The sequence below is a fragment of the Colletotrichum godetiae genome, assembly GCF_030913485.1.
Source record: "Colletotrichum godetiae strain CBS 193.32 chromosome Unknown BDP55scaffold_8, whole genome shotgun sequence".
NCBI classification, from domain to species: Eukaryota; Fungi; Ascomycota; class Sordariomycetes; order Glomerellales; family Glomerellaceae; genus Colletotrichum; species Colletotrichum godetiae.
Window position 1 is genome coordinate 1012733 of NW_026851256.1, and position 14759 is coordinate 1027491.

The 14759-nt window shown below is 53.3% G+C and overlaps 5 protein-coding genes across 5 annotated transcripts; 1 reads left to right on the forward strand and 4 right to left on the reverse strand.

Annotated features, from left to right (window-relative positions):
* The first annotated feature begins 1162 nt into the window (after positions 1 to 1162).
* Positions 1163 to 4164, forward strand: BDP55DRAFT_412402 (dynamin family protein). Its single transcript, XM_060567380.1, has 4 exons — positions 1163 to 1473; positions 1525 to 2562; positions 2629 to 3550; positions 3659 to 4164. The coding sequence occupies exons 1-4, from the start codon at positions 1463 to 1465 to the stop codon at positions 4016 to 4018; spliced, it is 2331 nt and encodes a 776-aa protein (XP_060433312.1). The 5' UTR covers positions 1163 to 1462; the 3' UTR covers positions 4019 to 4164.
* A 574-nt stretch (positions 4165 to 4738) lies between these two features.
* BDP55DRAFT_545712 (zinc-binding dehydrogenase) lies at positions 4739 to 5788 on the reverse strand (the record flags this gene model as incomplete). The annotated part of the gene is made up of 1 exon (XM_060568595.1): positions 4739 to 5788. The coding sequence occupies one exon, from the start codon at positions 5786 to 5788 to the stop codon at positions 4739 to 4741; it is 1050 nt and encodes a 349-aa protein (XP_060433313.1).
* Positions 5789 to 7400: 1612 nt separating this feature from the next.
* Positions 7401 to 8186, reverse strand: BDP55DRAFT_545856 (uncharacterized protein; the record flags this gene model as incomplete). Its single annotated transcript, XM_060568606.1, has 2 exons — positions 7401 to 7621; positions 7721 to 8186. 2 exons carry the CDS (start codon positions 8184 to 8186, stop codon positions 7401 to 7403), a joined length of 687 nt encoding a protein of 228 aa, XP_060433314.1.
* An 850-nt stretch (positions 8187 to 9036) lies between these two features.
* On the reverse strand, positions 9037 to 10511 carry BDP55DRAFT_546090 (beta subunit of N-acylethanolamine-hydrolyzing acid amidase-domain-containing protein; the record flags this gene model as incomplete). The annotated part of the gene is made up of 3 exons (XM_060568623.1): positions 9037 to 9796; positions 9853 to 9980; positions 10032 to 10511. 3 exons carry the CDS (start codon positions 10509 to 10511, stop codon positions 9037 to 9039), a joined length of 1368 nt encoding a protein of 455 aa, XP_060433315.1.
* A 1009-nt stretch (positions 10512 to 11520) lies between these two features.
* BDP55DRAFT_691717 (cytochrome P450) lies at positions 11521 to 13219 on the reverse strand (the record flags this gene model as incomplete). Its single annotated transcript, XM_060577015.1, has 6 exons — positions 11521 to 11912; positions 11972 to 12172; positions 12229 to 12250; positions 12307 to 12710; positions 12769 to 12885; positions 12946 to 13219. The coding sequence occupies 6 exons, from the start codon at positions 13217 to 13219 to the stop codon at positions 11521 to 11523; spliced, it is 1410 nt and encodes a 469-aa protein (XP_060433316.1).
* Positions 13220 to 14759: the final 1540 nt, after the last annotated feature.

Consider the following 14759-nt stretch of genomic DNA (forward strand, 5'->3'; position numbering starts at 1 on the left):
GGCCTTGAATGGCGCGGAAGGTGCGTTTACGTGGTACGGTTTCGTCTGTCTGAAAACAAGCTCACGCTTCCTGCTTCTCATCTAAATGGCTTTTGAAACGGCAGTCGCGTGGCCATTTGATAAGAGGTTCTGATCAAATGTCTTGACCAGCCAAGTGGTAGCTACGTCGTACAAAGGCAGGTGGGCAGGTACGCGGGCTGGGATGCCCGACGGTCTCGACAAACCTCGGAGGGCTGGCGAGGAGCTTCAGCCACAATTGAGCATTTTCGGGGCACTCGCCACACTTCCGAGAGCAACAAAGCTCAGCCACAATGAGGGGCATCGACCTTACCTAATCACTCACAGCTATGCCACACAATCTCTGCACAGCCACTGGGACTCCAATTGCTTCACCAGCTGATCCTTGCAGCTCAATGAGTGGCGAAAAAACAACCACCACCAGCATCTTGGCGTTGAACGTCGTCGTCTCTAGCACCACGTTGGCTGGCTCAAGTTCCTCCTCACACCGGCCTAGACGGATACACCCGAGCTCTGATTGGGGCTTCAAGTGCCTCCCGACGCGTACGCTCGTCATGCGTAGTGCGAGACAAGGCGAAGGACGAGACGAAGTGCGAGTTTGCGGAGGCCGAGTCAACAAGCTTGACAGGAAAAGTGTGCCTCCAAGGCCCTCCATCTCCACGGCGGGCTTCCCAGGCGTGCCAGACAGGGAAAATGAGGCTGTGCCACTGCCGAGCTACCGACGTCATTCGTCCAACCTCAACACAAACGCGTTGGTCCCCGTCCCAAAGTTTGGTGCCTTTGCGCACATGGGGTTGCTTTCACTTTTCTCGCTGTTGTTCAAAGTCTTTTCGCCCTGCATAATGGAGACTGAGTATGTCACCTAGCCCGCAATATCCAGTCTGCAAGTCTCTTTGAGTGGTCTCGGCTCTACTACCCGACGCCGAGTGACAGACGAAATTGCAGTATCCGTATTACCGTAGGCTGGCGAAAAAGGGTCCAAACGGATGCCTCTTTTTGCTAGGCTGCCTCAAGCCAAGCAGCATCCATGGAATGCCAACTCTATTGTCGCCGCACCGCCGTATTGCCCGGTGGCGACGCAGTAGTAGGCGAAGCTTTGCCCTTTCCCCACGCCCCGAGGTCGTCACTGGGGGCTGACGACGCGGCTTTGCGACGACTTGGAGCCCAGATCCAGGCACCCTTTCATGGCTATTGGGCACACTCGCACCCTGGGGGCATGTGATGTACGGTCGACACACGTCTCGCGCCGCAATGCAGGCTTGCACTGCGTAACTGCGTAATCCCACATAAGCTTGTTCTTTGGTCTTTGGGCTGGGCGAACAGTAGTCTCCTCTTTAAAAGGTTCTCCCTTCTCAGAGCCGTGCCCACGCTCTGCTCTCTGACGTCCAAGACTTTTCCTCGCGCAATTACCCACATCACACACACATATCGAGACCAGACTGTGATGGGATCATTGTACGAGGTTCCAGAAACCAGTCGTCTCCGCCCAACTAACGTTTCTCTCAGTCCCGAACGCGACATGGCTCCCAATATAGACTCGGCGCTGGGGACGGCGGACATGGCGAATGAGCAGCGCGGTCTTCTCGAGCTCATCGACAAGCTGCAGTTTGCTCAGCTCGACAATGTCAAGCTGCCCCAGATCGTCGTTGTCGGAGATCAGTCGGCGGGAAAGAGTTCCGTCCTCGAAGCCATCACTGGCACGCCATTTCCCCGCGATGCCGGCGCCTGCACGCGTTTTGCAACCGAAATCCGCCTGCGCAGATCGGCCGAACCGAGTCTCAACGTCTCTATCATACCCGACAAGAACAAGCCCTTCAGGGATCAGGAACGGCTGAAGCAGTTTGGCGGCGCCGTCGACACGGATATGTCATTTGAGTCTCTTATGAGATCTGCGGTGGAAATGATCGCGCCCAAGAACATTCCGGGCAGGTTCGCCGCCCGCGATATTTTGGTGGTTGAGAAGAGAGGTCCTGACATGCCTTTGCTCACTCTCGTCGATCTTCCCGGTCTCGTCAAGAACGCCAATAATGACCAGTCGATGGACGATATCAAGACGATCGAGACCCTTTGCGACCGATACATGAAGAGTTCCCGCACCATCATCCTCGCTGTCGTTGGTGGCAACACCGACTATGTCCAGGCGCCCATTCTCACAAAGGCTCGCCACTTCGACCCCTCTGGCAGCCGTACCATCGGTGTCCTGACAAAACCCGACCTTTGCGAGTCGATCGGTCTGGAAGATAAATTCATCGAGCTCGTCCAGAACCGAGACAAGCAAAACTACTTCAAGCTCGGCTGGTACGTTCTGCTGAACCCGGGACCCCGCGATCAAGGCCAGCCCTGGCCTTCAGCCCGCGAACGCCGTCAGCGCGAGGAGGAATTCTTTGGTCGCGGCAAATGGCGTGCGCTCCCCAGCTCCATGTGCGGTGCCAATGCGCTCAAGCAAAAGCTCAGCGTTCAGCTGCAGCGTCACATTGGCCGTCACGTCAAGACACTTCGCAAGCAGATCCAGAAGGCGCTCGACGACTGCGATTCAGAGCTTAAGTCCATGGGCACTGGTAAGGACACCGTCGAAGAGATGCGCATTGAGCTCGTTGAGCTCTTCTCCAGTTCCAAGGAACTGGTTATCCCTGCCGTCTACGGTTTCTACAAGAACCCTCCGCGCAAGAACTTCTTCCGTGCTACGGCCGACCCTCGCGGCACACCCGCTCAGAACTTGCGTGCCCGCGCCATTGAGGAGAATGAAAAGTTCTCGCACCGTATTCGCCAGAACGGCCGCAAGTTCGGCTTCTCGTCGTCCACTGCCCCCGGCACGGCAGACGGGGTCACCATCAGCGAGAGCAGCAAGAGGGAGTTCGTTGGCAGAGAGGTCGAGATGCTTCTGCGACAGATTCGCGGTTCCGAATTTCCCATGGACCCCAAGCCTCGCGCGGTTTACATGCTCTTCCAGAGTTACTCTGAGAACTGGCCGAAGCTCGCCCAAGAGCACAAGGACAACCTCGGCGTCGTGTGCAATGAATTCCTCAGTGAGGTCATCGACTTCGCGTGGCCCCAGCGCATGCGCGAGCCTCTGCGCTACCAGTTCCTTGATGTTCAGATGAAGAAGTTGTTGGCCGATGCACAGGTGGAGCTTGAGCACCTGACGCAAGACATGAACCTCGAAATCCAGCCGTATGATCCCGAGTACGAGGAGCGTCTTCGCAAGTGGCAAATTGAGACCACCAAGGACGGTGCCACGTACACCGAGGCGCAGGAGGTTTGCGAGAAGATGTTGATCTTCTACGAGCTTGCAGCCAAGACTTTCATCCGCAACACAATTACGCAAGTCGTCGAGAGACACTTGCTGCAGGGCATGTACAGCATTTTCAACTCGGTTGAGATTCTGGGCATGCCCAGTGAGACGGTCGAGGCTATTGCTGCTGAGAACAAGGAGACGCGCGATCGCAGAATGACGCTCAAGACGCAAAAGACTGCGATTGAGGAGGCCCGCGACATTTGCGCCAGCTTGGCTATGCGCAAGGAGCTGAGAATGGTAAGTGACAGCTATTTGCCCTCACCACAATTGAATATGCTAACGTTACGTCACAGTACGCCGATGAAGACCGAGATCTAGAGGACAACAGTTCCGATTCGGACGAAGATAAGCCGAAGCAGACAACGACGCGCAAGCCCGTCAATAACACCGCCCCTGCAAGCACCAGCCCAAGTCGCGAAACTACTCACCGCTCAACCCGCTCCCGCGACGAGCGCGAGGAGCGTCCTTCAGCGAGAACACAACCTACCGAGTCGGCGACCAACGGCTATTCCTATGGAGGCCATCAGGCACCCGCACAGGCCCCCCCCGTCCCGACCTCACGACCGGAGCGCGCTGAGCCCGCCAGGACAAACACCAGCACGTCCCAGTGGGAGGAGGAAGAGTACTACAGAGCTCCTCCCTCCCAACAGGCTGCCGCACCGAACCAGGCACCTCCCCCGCCTCCTCCTCGTCCCCAGAAGTTGAGGCCCGAGGATGCGGCATCGGATGCCTACAGCCACCGCTCGCAGTCTTCGATTTCGGAGCAGCAGCATGCTAATGGCTATGGGGGGTACTATGATGCCAATGAGCATACGCCCTCGTCTACGAGACGTGTGACTGCCAAGAAGCTTTTTGGTAGAGGTTAAGAAGAAGGAGACTTCGGTAGATTGAGGCTCTCAATCTAGGTCAACGGATTTGGGACCCAGCGATGTGGTTTGTTGGGCGTTTGGCAGGATAGTTCTGGTTTCCTCTGTTTTAGACAACACAGGCACTGGTATGGGTTTAGATAGCATTTTGTATGATACCATCTTTAGAATTATATACAACGTATTAGTCGATAATCTATCAATACGACTTCCCAACGTGAGGTATGTGATTCCGGGGGGGAATGACTCCAACATAATGATTACTGCCCAGCGTTTCGCATCGCGTGAACGATGCATGTAGTTACGATAGCTTGCATATAACTTGTTACTCATCTTGCCTCTTTCAGTGTTATTCGACAAAGGTACCTTGTGTCGATTATTTCTAGGCATCGCAAAAGACATGGCAACAAGCTCACTCGAGAGCATTTGGTTTTCAGTCACGTCGCGAGTTTCAGTTTTGGTTCATTGGTCATCAATTGTCATTATAGTATACAGCTAACATGCTTTTCCCATCCTTTTATGCAATGCAATACCCTGGTTCATCCATCCAATCAACCTCTTACTCCTGAGCAATCTTCAAGACAGCCTTGCCAAAGTTCTGGCCGGTAAGCATGCCAATGAAACCCTCAGCAGCCTGGTCAATGCTATCGGTCTGGTGGATCTTGACCTTGAGCTCGCCCTTGGCAATCAAAGGCTGCACCTTCTCCTGGAAGGGCTTGTACTTCTCCGGTGACAAGTTGACGAGGAAGCCCTGGAAGGAGAGCTTCTTGGCGACGAGGTGGAAGAGGCCGCGGACGCCCTTCTGCTGCTCGCGCGGGGTGTTGTAGTCGGAGATCATACCGCAGCCGATAATACGGCCCTGCTGGTTGAAAGACTCAAGGGCAGCCTCGAGGTGGTCGCCGCCGACGTTCTCAAAGTACATGTCGATACCCTGGGGTGCGAGGCGCTTGAGGGCGTCGTGGGGGGACTCAGTCTTGTAGTTGAAGCCGGCGTCGAAGCCGAGCTCGTTGATGATGAAGTCGAGCTTCTCGTCGCTACCGACGGAGCCAATGACCTTAACGCCCTCGGCCTTGGCGAGCTGGCCGACGATCTGGCCGACGGCGCCGGCGGCGGAGGAGACGAAAATGGTCTCGCCCTTCTTGGGCTTTTCGATCTCGTAGAAGCCCTCGTAGGCGGTCATACCGGGCATGCCGAGGGCACCGACGAAGAGGGGGAGGTCGACATTGTGGGTGTTAGGGACCTTGAAGAAGCCGGGGAGGAACTTGGCGGGGATGGCGGCGTATTCGGCGTTGGGACCCATGAAGGAGGTGACGAGGTCGCCGGCGGCGAACTGGGCGGCGTCGGAGCGCTCGACACGGGCGACGATGGAGGAGACGATGACGGCGCCCTGCTCAAAGGGAGGGATGTAGGACTTGCCGGCCTCGGCGGGGCGCATGCGGCCGCGCATGTAGGGGTCGAAGGAGGAGTAGAGGACCTTGATGAGGATGCCGCCGTTGAGGTCCTGCTCGAGATCGATAGGGCGGTCCTCGGTGACGAGGTCCTGGCCGGCGACGGGCAGGCCCTTGGGGACCTGCTTGAAGATGAAGGACTTGTTAGGAGTAGGCGCCATTGTGGAAATGTGTATGTGAAAGTGTCTAAATGACGGGTATCTAGAAAAAGGGTTGTAGGGTAGAGGGGATATATGCAAGAGATGTGAGTGACTCTTCCGAAATCCAGCTGAAGAGTACGAGATGCTCTTCGAGTTAAATATATCGTCGAGACCTGCTCCATATCATGACGAATCCCGTCAAAGGGTCCATCGGGCCCGCGCCGGGTCCGACCTTGTGGTCCGCTGGAAATGGTTCCTTGTCAGCTCTCCTCTACGCTTCTCGCAAACACGGGGCGACGGAAGGCATTGGAAACGGCAACGTCATGATGGAAGAACTGCCAGGCGGGGCATCCGCTCTCCTTGTTCGACCGGTGGATACTCTTCAACAACCGGGGGTTCGCCGGCATTGGCCATGCCCACCAAGTCGTGTTTTGTGAGGTGGTTCCCACAAAGAGGATAGCGGAATTGTTCAACGGGACTTGGCCGCCGTTGCCCCCACGGACCCTTTCTTTTGATCTGTCAGCAGCAGCACTTAAAAATGGGCGCTAGATATTTTTCTTCCTTTCCATTTGCCCCTCCATCTTTTTTGGTGAAAGATGCCGCGGTTCATGGCGGGGCATATCCCGCTTTGAGAAACGGAAACACATACTAGAAACCGCTTGGGTAGGCGGTGTGTCTGAGAGGTCCAATCAAGCTCATTGATATCACCATCAAGGTCCTTCGAGACCAGGGGCTCCTGCATTCTTTGATCTGCGGTCAAGATCGCTTCGTCAATCGTAGGTGTTGACTTGCACAGCTCCCGCCACTGTTGTTTGGTAGGCCTTCCATGCTGTTCCTTTCTCTAGGATACCGTTCCAGGAACTGACTATTCACTGCGATCCAATGGGGTGGTCTGGGTTCCAGGGAACTCGAGTCAGGGTGAGGCCCATCACTGACTAGTCTTGAGTAAATCTTGCTTGAAGTCGCCTCTCCATTCTCTCCAAAACGTGCCTCAGAAAATCTCTACCCCGTACCAATGAAGCAAAGATGACAAAGCACAAGCTCAATGCCGTTATTGTCCTGGCGCTCGACCGCCCGGAGCTGGCTGCCCCTTTCGGTGGAGGAGGGCCCCGAAAAAAATAAGAACAGCGCAGAAAACTTCGGCAGTCGCCTGAGCCGTGCCGGTTGCCAGGTCCGCGGGGCGGACGGGCGGCCGAGGCTTGGTACGGTACTGCCAACTGGGCATTTCGTACGGAGTACAATCGTAGGTATCCGCAACGGAGTCTGGACCACGTCTGTTGGGTGACAGGAGCCGAGGTTCGTTTCGCACTTTGTTGATGGATAGCAACGGGATTTTGGTGAGGAGAACGGGGTCCGGGGCAACTGTTGGCTTGTTGCCATGTTCGGTTGAATGATTGCCCCAGTGTCAAGCAGCTTCGACCCAGCTATCTCTTTATGATGGGATTTCTGATTTCAAAGCCAAAATTTCCGCCTGAATTCCGCTCCTTGCCTCGTACTCGAACGGGAGATCCTTCCCTCTACGTCGTCGATCATCCACTGATGGTTCTCGAAGTCTTGAAATCTGTGATACCCCTCAAAGATCAAAGTGTCGGCGGTAAAGCTGGCCAGGGGTCCTCCCGTGGTCCATAGGCAGCTAAATATTAGTGACGGGATGCAAGTGTTTTGCTAGCATCCTCGCGTGGCCTCGGACTATCGCCGCTTCTCGCAATTCGCGTTCCTCTGTTGTGGTATCCGCTGTAATCGTAACTAATTCGACGCCCTCGCTGCCATTGTCAACCCAAAACTCCTCGTAGCCCGTCGCCTCAAGGCCCATCTTCTCAAAACATCGTCGTCCTTCTGGTGTCGCTGTGAGTGCTGTCAAAGTGTCAGATCACACCGATATCCGCCTCCCTAATGAATGGATGCCAAACGAAAGTGCAATGCCAGCATGCCCAGCCACCACGAGTCACTTACCTGAATAGCCGATGATCGACCATCCCTTCTTCTCTGCAGCAGCTATGACAGCCCGCATCGAAACATCGGCGAATCCTCGCACTTTGCCCCGCGCCGCAGGCACACCGAACCTCTCGACGTGAAAGACATGCAGCCCGACTTCTGAGCGCTCATCGTCATCACGAGGAAACATAGTCCCGGCGTCCACGTCCACCTCCTTGGCCTCTCCCGTCAGCAAATCCTGCCACGCAGGCGCCAGGATCGGGAGTGCAACGACGGCGCCAACAAGTGTCTGGGCATCGCTGCTCTCGCCAGCACCGGCAGGGAGGTAGAAACAAGTGGCCATCTCGGGCGCCGCCGTCGTCCAGCTCCGGAAGCGGTCCCAGGTCAGCGGCGCGGGGTACATGTCTTGGTCGGATGCGAAGATGCCCCTGAGGACTTCGTCGGTCATTGGACCCTGTTCCAGAGCTAGCGCTGACACTGACATGTCGGCGACCTCGGTATTAGCTGCGATAGGATCCATGATGGGATAAATTTGAGGTGAGGTGGTTTGTGGCTGTTGGGTGTGGAAATGTCAAGAGCTCAATGCTGAAGTTGGGAATTTTGCTGTTGGACAGTAGTGCCTTCCTGTTGCCTGGTCCTGACGGGAAGGTCAATGTTGGGCTGGCTCACTGGGAAGGCGCTGAAGAAGGTGCGCTGCAGTTGTTCCCCACCCAACGTCGCCTGTAACGCGCAAGCTGGACACCACAAGCGACACCTCAGCTGGCAGACCTTGAGCGTCTCAGTCTTGACGAAACAATTGATGAACTAAGTTAGACTATCTGTAAGCATCGAATGTTCAAATTAGGGCATCAAAAGCTTTCTAGAATTGTCTGGTCATTGAAACTTGCAGATGCTGGTATTCCCCCTCGTAGGTGAGTGCTAAACTCTGGAATTTTCAGGTCTCGTTTCACTTACACCATTCATGATGGAGGGGTTAGAATGAGTTTCTCCCAAGGCACAAATAACAGTCGCGACCACAACGTCACAATCCTGAGATTCCTTTAGAGTGACTTCTCCTGGGACATTCCATTTAACCCTGATTCGTGTAATCGTGACATATCGTTATCCCCATGTACTCCAAGTCCTGTGCACACCCATACTACTTCCTTGTATGGCCGGCTTTTTGTACCCGTGTGACAAATAAAAAAAACCAGAGCCTTATGTTGTGCCTTAGTTGAGACACACAAGAACTCCGTTATTTGATATACTCCTACCACAGTCAAATGAGAATTCAAGCACTAGCTGTTTCTTCGTTTACCTCAATGAGAGCCAACACCCAAACAGCGTCGCCAGACTCAGAAGCTGTCGGAGTACCTGGGGCCGCGAGAGATCCAGCGGATCTCACCAGTGAGAGGGTCCATGATACACATGAAGTGAGTCGACTCGTTGGTGGTAGGATAGGTAGCGACCCATTCGCGGAGCTTGGCCTCATCAATACCAGGGATCTCACCGGATTTGCTAGCCTCGGCATCAAGCTCAAGATCCGTGCAGCAACTATTCTGCTTGGCCCAGGTGATGTCAATTCCGTTGGTAATAACTCGGATATGTTCTATCCACTTCTCATGGAAGGCGTTCTGACGCTCCCCAGACTCCTCGATCCAGGTCTCAGACTCCCTGAGCTTTGCCTGGACAGGATCGGCGCCGTGACGACCAGCCAAGCGGCCACAGCAGTGTCGATGGTCAGGATCGTGGTTGCACTGAATCTGGAAGAGGTTGCTCGTTTTGATCTTGCCGTCGTGGAGGTCCTTGAGGATATTCACAACCTGTTTTCCATCGCAGAGGGTCAGATAGCAAGGGGAGGCGTTGAAGGAGGCAATCTTCTTGGCGATGGAGGTGATGAAAGTTGGCTTCTCGCTGTTCTCAAGGGGGTTGGGGATCTTGGTATTATAGGCCTTGGAATCCTTCGTAGGGATATTCTCATTGAGAATAATACGGCGAAGCATGGAAGGGACAGACTCGCGCAAGCCAAAAAGGACCGCAAGTTGGTGCTTGAGAAGGTAGCCATGACCACACTCATGACCTGGGCGAAAGTTGAGAGAGACTGATAGGCCCTTTCTGAGATAAGTATTAGCTTATGTTTGTCTGTGATGAAAAGAAAAAAGATAGCCTACCGCACACCAGTCAGCATGCCGACAAAGCCAGCATAGGTGACTGATCTGGCAATCACCTCATTCGAGCCATTGCTTGTATTGACATACTCAATAATGACAAGGATGTCACGTAAGACATCCATGCCCCACTGGATCGTCAGTGTCGGATACTCCTTGTGGGAAAGGGGAGAGAACCATACCTCAAGAGTGCGAAAGTGCAACAGACGGTCAGGACCTCCGTGATCAGCGTGGTTCTTGGAGTCACCCCTGACCAAAGCAGCTCCAGAAGTGCAACCAAGCATCAGGTCAAGAAAGGTGTTGAGGGCCATGAGGCGATGAGTGGGGATGCCAGCAGCCTCAGCAATGGACTTGATCTCCTTGGTCTGCTCAGGGTCAAAGACCTTGCGAAGGGTGGCCCGAGATGTGAACTTGGCAAAACTAGACAACGCGCCTGGATCAAAGATCGCTTCAATCACCTCATCAAAGAGGGGGCTCACTCTTCTTATCTCGGGAGCAAGATCCTTGGCGAGCTCAATGTAGCGTTCTTCAGCAGGCTTGGCCATGTCGATCTTGTAGATTGGAATATCATTAGGTTCAGGAGTGAGTATGCTCCGGAAGCACGTGGAGTGCTCGTGAGGCTGGCTCTGCCGCAGGTCGACGGGGTCAGATGCAACTGCCATCTTGGGGGTGTCGACCAGCGAATGGGATGGACAACGAGATGTACTGAATGTGTCAGATTCTCTCAGATAGCAGGAGATGAAGATGTGAATGAGGCCTTACTGTGACGATGATGATGTGAATCACTGATTGGAGCTAAAGTCTTGTCTCTTGTGTCGATACTGGTATTGATGAAGACGGCGAAGTTGATGATGTAAAAGTAGCGATCAAAGAGAAACCAAAAGGGCCCTTATTGCACGACACCAATACTAACAGCTGTGGAGAAGAATATCTTGATGTTTGGGTAGGGTGCAAAAGGACTGAGTATGAAGATGTGGTAGAAAGGTGTGGAGGAGGGCAAAGATGAGGGGTCCAGGCGAGTGGTGAGATCCAATCTTAAGTAGAGGCAGATTTTGAGTAACTACAGGAAGGCGCATCAGAGATACGATTCGTTCGGCGTGCCTTCCCTATACAGCTGGCTTTCAGGTTCGCGACGAGGAAGGCAGGAGCGACTGGGTGGCCCGCAGCCAGCAGCTTCCTTCCCAATCAAGAAAAAGAAAGGAGACATAGTAGCGGAGTATATCCCTGGTGAGCATCTGCAAGCTGAGACATAGTGGATGTGTAGCTCGCATACGCCTCTGGATGGCTGGGGAGTAGTAGTCCGAGGACTCGGAGTAGAGGATGTGGTAGTTTCAGGGGTCAGGATCACGGTCAAGCTAGAAAGGGACACGAGATAATACTCGAACCTCGGTCATCAGGCGACATAATTGAAGGCTTGATGGCGCTTTCTGAGGCTCCTATCATTACGCATTGTTCTCAATCTGAAGCATTGGTATAAGGCTCAAAGAAGTTTTAAGTGCCGGGTTCATGATTATTAAGTGTAATTACGAGCGAATTCTAGGTAGTCTACCTCGCCATTCGTCCAAATTATGTAAAGTGAAATGGTCCTCTTAGGAGGACCCCAGCATATGCGGCGCCAGCATACACATGCTTTAGCACCCTCTACTCATAGCAGCAATCTAATTGCGCCGTCTATCTCACCTCTCTCTCCATCGTGACACCCATACTACCCTTAGGTCGAAGGGTGAAGTTCGGGTTCGCAAGCTCTACAACACCATTGTATCCGGGACGCGGTGAGAACTTGAAGTTGCGCACAAGAGCAAATATGACGCTCTTCACATTCAACAGCGCCATGTTCTTAGCGATGCAGCCAGCGGGCCCCTGGAGGAACGACTCCATGGCGTACGAGTCCTTGGAAGCGCGGCCATCGGACCAGCGGTCGGGGTCGAAGATGTCGGCGGTCTCTCCCCATACGAGGGGGTTGAAATGTGCTACGGCCGGGCAGAGCGTCACTTGGGTGCCTTTGGGAACGAAGATTCCGCAGACTGTGACGTCTTCTGCTGCCTCGCGAGGAAGAAAGATACCTATTCATGGATGTTGTCAGCACATCGAACTTGAGCTAAGTAGGTTTAATTAAGCTTACCCGGGGAGTAGAAGCGCAGCATCTCCTTGAGAAATTTATTGATGTAGAGCAAGTGTTCAGTCTCCTCGTAGGAAGGATTCCAGTCTCTAGGCTTTCCGGCACAGAGACTAAGAACCTCTTGCTTCAGGCGTTCTTGTACCTCGGGCTCTGTGGCAAGGATATGGGCAATCCACATGGTGATAGATCCAGTGGTCTCGTGGCCTATGGTACAGGGTCAGCATATGGCTTTTGGTTGTTTCTGTGATTGTCAGTCATACCTCCAGCGATGAAGTTCAGCATCTGAAGAACATGAGTCAGCAAAGATCAGAATCATGATGTTTCAAGGGGGGGCTTACGTATTCCAACAGCTCCAGGTCAGTCCAGTTCGTCTGAGTAGCGTCGAATTGGCAGTCTTCCAAGATGAAGGTCAAGATATCGCGGTGCTCAGTCGTCTTCTCGTTGAGACCAAGTTTCTTCACAGCAATCATCTCGGCCCGGCGGTTCTCAACGCAAGTGAGGAGCATAGTCCGAATGAGAGCAACATCTTTGAGCCATCTCTTATTGCTAGGGAGAGGAAGCCAAGAGCGAACTGGGACATGACCATCGATGAACGTGAGGATGTGACCGGAGGGGGGCTGGCGAATGATGCGCTCATACACGTCGTAGAAGTGAGCCTCAGGGATGGAGATGCCGTCGAGATCGCAGCCAATCGAGCCAATGACAAATACGTCAAGGGTAGCCTTTCTAATGTAGGGCTCGACTTGAGGCGGCAGTTAGTATTAGGTATTTGTCAAATGAAGTAAGGAAGCGTGGCACACCATCGATTTGCTTGACGCCGTCTCCGCCCATGTCTCGGAAGATTGCCTCGCACATCTGGTTGGCCTTGAGCTGGAAGACTGGCAGCATCTTGCGCGTGTTTTGGTTTGAGAACGCCCCTGTGCAGCAATGGTAGTGAAAGAATAGAGAAGAAGACGTCGCGAAAGGAAGTAACTCACGATTTAACTGGGTTCGCTGCTTCTTTCTCTCCTCGCCCTCTGAGAACATGAGGCCGTGTCCAGTGATGGGGGAGAACATACGAGCTGCCAATTGTGACTTTCGAAACGAGAATGCCTTCGTCTGTTGGACCTCCTTGAAAGCCGCCAGGTTATTGACCATGAGTGTCTCGGCGTTCAACATAGACAGGTAGCGCACAAATGGCGCTTCCGGCCATCGCTTTGTCCAAGAGATGAAGATATCGGCTGGACCCGGGGTTCTTATCTGGTTGAGCATCTGACCGACCAGGAAATGACCGCCCTAAAGTCATAAGAAGTTAGCCATCGTTCAGTATCTCAAAATGCGCAATTGGTTGTATCGATCCTTCCGCTGGGTCGATGAGCAAAGTTGATTGTTCTTACCTTTGGTCCAGGAAGGTATCGTAGCGGTGAGAGAAAGAAAGGATAAAGGAAAGCATTATATCCTAGGAGAATAGCACACTGCAAGATGAATGAAGCCAAGAAGATCTTGAATCCAACTGAAAGATTCAGGTACAAGAATCTGATGCCAATTAATGCAAGTAGGAGCGATATGCCAGTGCAGAGCTTTAGGGCCATGATCAGAGGGCAAGGGGTGAGAATAATGTTGGCGAAACGTTCCAATTAGAAAAAGATATTAAGGAAGTGATTAATGATGAATCGGGTCGAAGGTGAAGAGAGTTCGGTACCAGACTTCCAAATGAACAATGGATGGGATGGGTGGAAAGGGAGGCGGTGGGTGGAGAGGCGAAGGGGGTGAAAAGGCGAAGTAGGGAGGTGGGAAGTTGAAGTGAGCCTTTTTGTAAACGTCGAGAATCCTTGAAAGATCGGACGACACTCCTTGACCAGGAGAGGATGACCATCTTTAAGGAAAGAACGACAACTCCAAAGAACGACAACTCCCGCAAAAAAGAAAAGCAAGCTATTGTCGATAGTCCTCCTTTCCCCTTTACCTGCATTTTCTACCGGGCCTTTGACCCGCCAAACATATCACCTAAAATGGACTTCGTCCTAGACCGAACATGCAGCTTCCATGCTTACCCCCCTAGAGCCATCACAATCCTTCGCCAGGGATTTCAAGCCATGTCCGGACCAACGGTATCGAAGACAGACAGGCAAACAATTCCTACGCAAGTCAAAACGCCACCAAAAGCAATTCCCAACAATGTCGACAGGATGACCCCGGCCGGCATCTGCACTTCTTTTGATCACAAGACAACAATAATCCAATCCTCGTTGTAACACATTAAACAAGCCGCTAGATCTGTATGTCCGGAAAGACACGAGTGCTGTTTCGCTCCAGAGCTCTTTGCATCCTTGTTAGAGGCCTGGCGTTAATGAGGGGGGGGGAGTGTAAGAAAAGGATCTCGAAAGTAAGACTGATCCTTGCTCCCGCATGGCTGACGCCCTCGCTAGAAGAGCCGATCCGCAAACCTCCCATGAGAAGGTAAGTAATTGGAGACGTCTAATACAAGGGGGGTTCAAGAGAAGCATATGCGCCAAGAAGGCAAACAAACTTTCCTTTCACGACTACCTCGACGGCGAGGGAATTCGACTGACCATTAACGTCTTTAGAAATGAGGGGTTGAAGAAGGGATAGTGAAAGCAGCCGCCAACGCGCGCTGATAAGCATAGCCTCTGCAAGAAAGCAAAGGCCATATGGCGTACAATGTGTGCCAGCCACGGCGGATTCTGCCGCGACGTTACACGAGTCCCGGATCTTTGGAACATGACCCAGCCTTCTCGCGGCAGCTCGTTCCCCAGGTCGAATGAGACATCAGAGATTGCGTCTGCCTGCA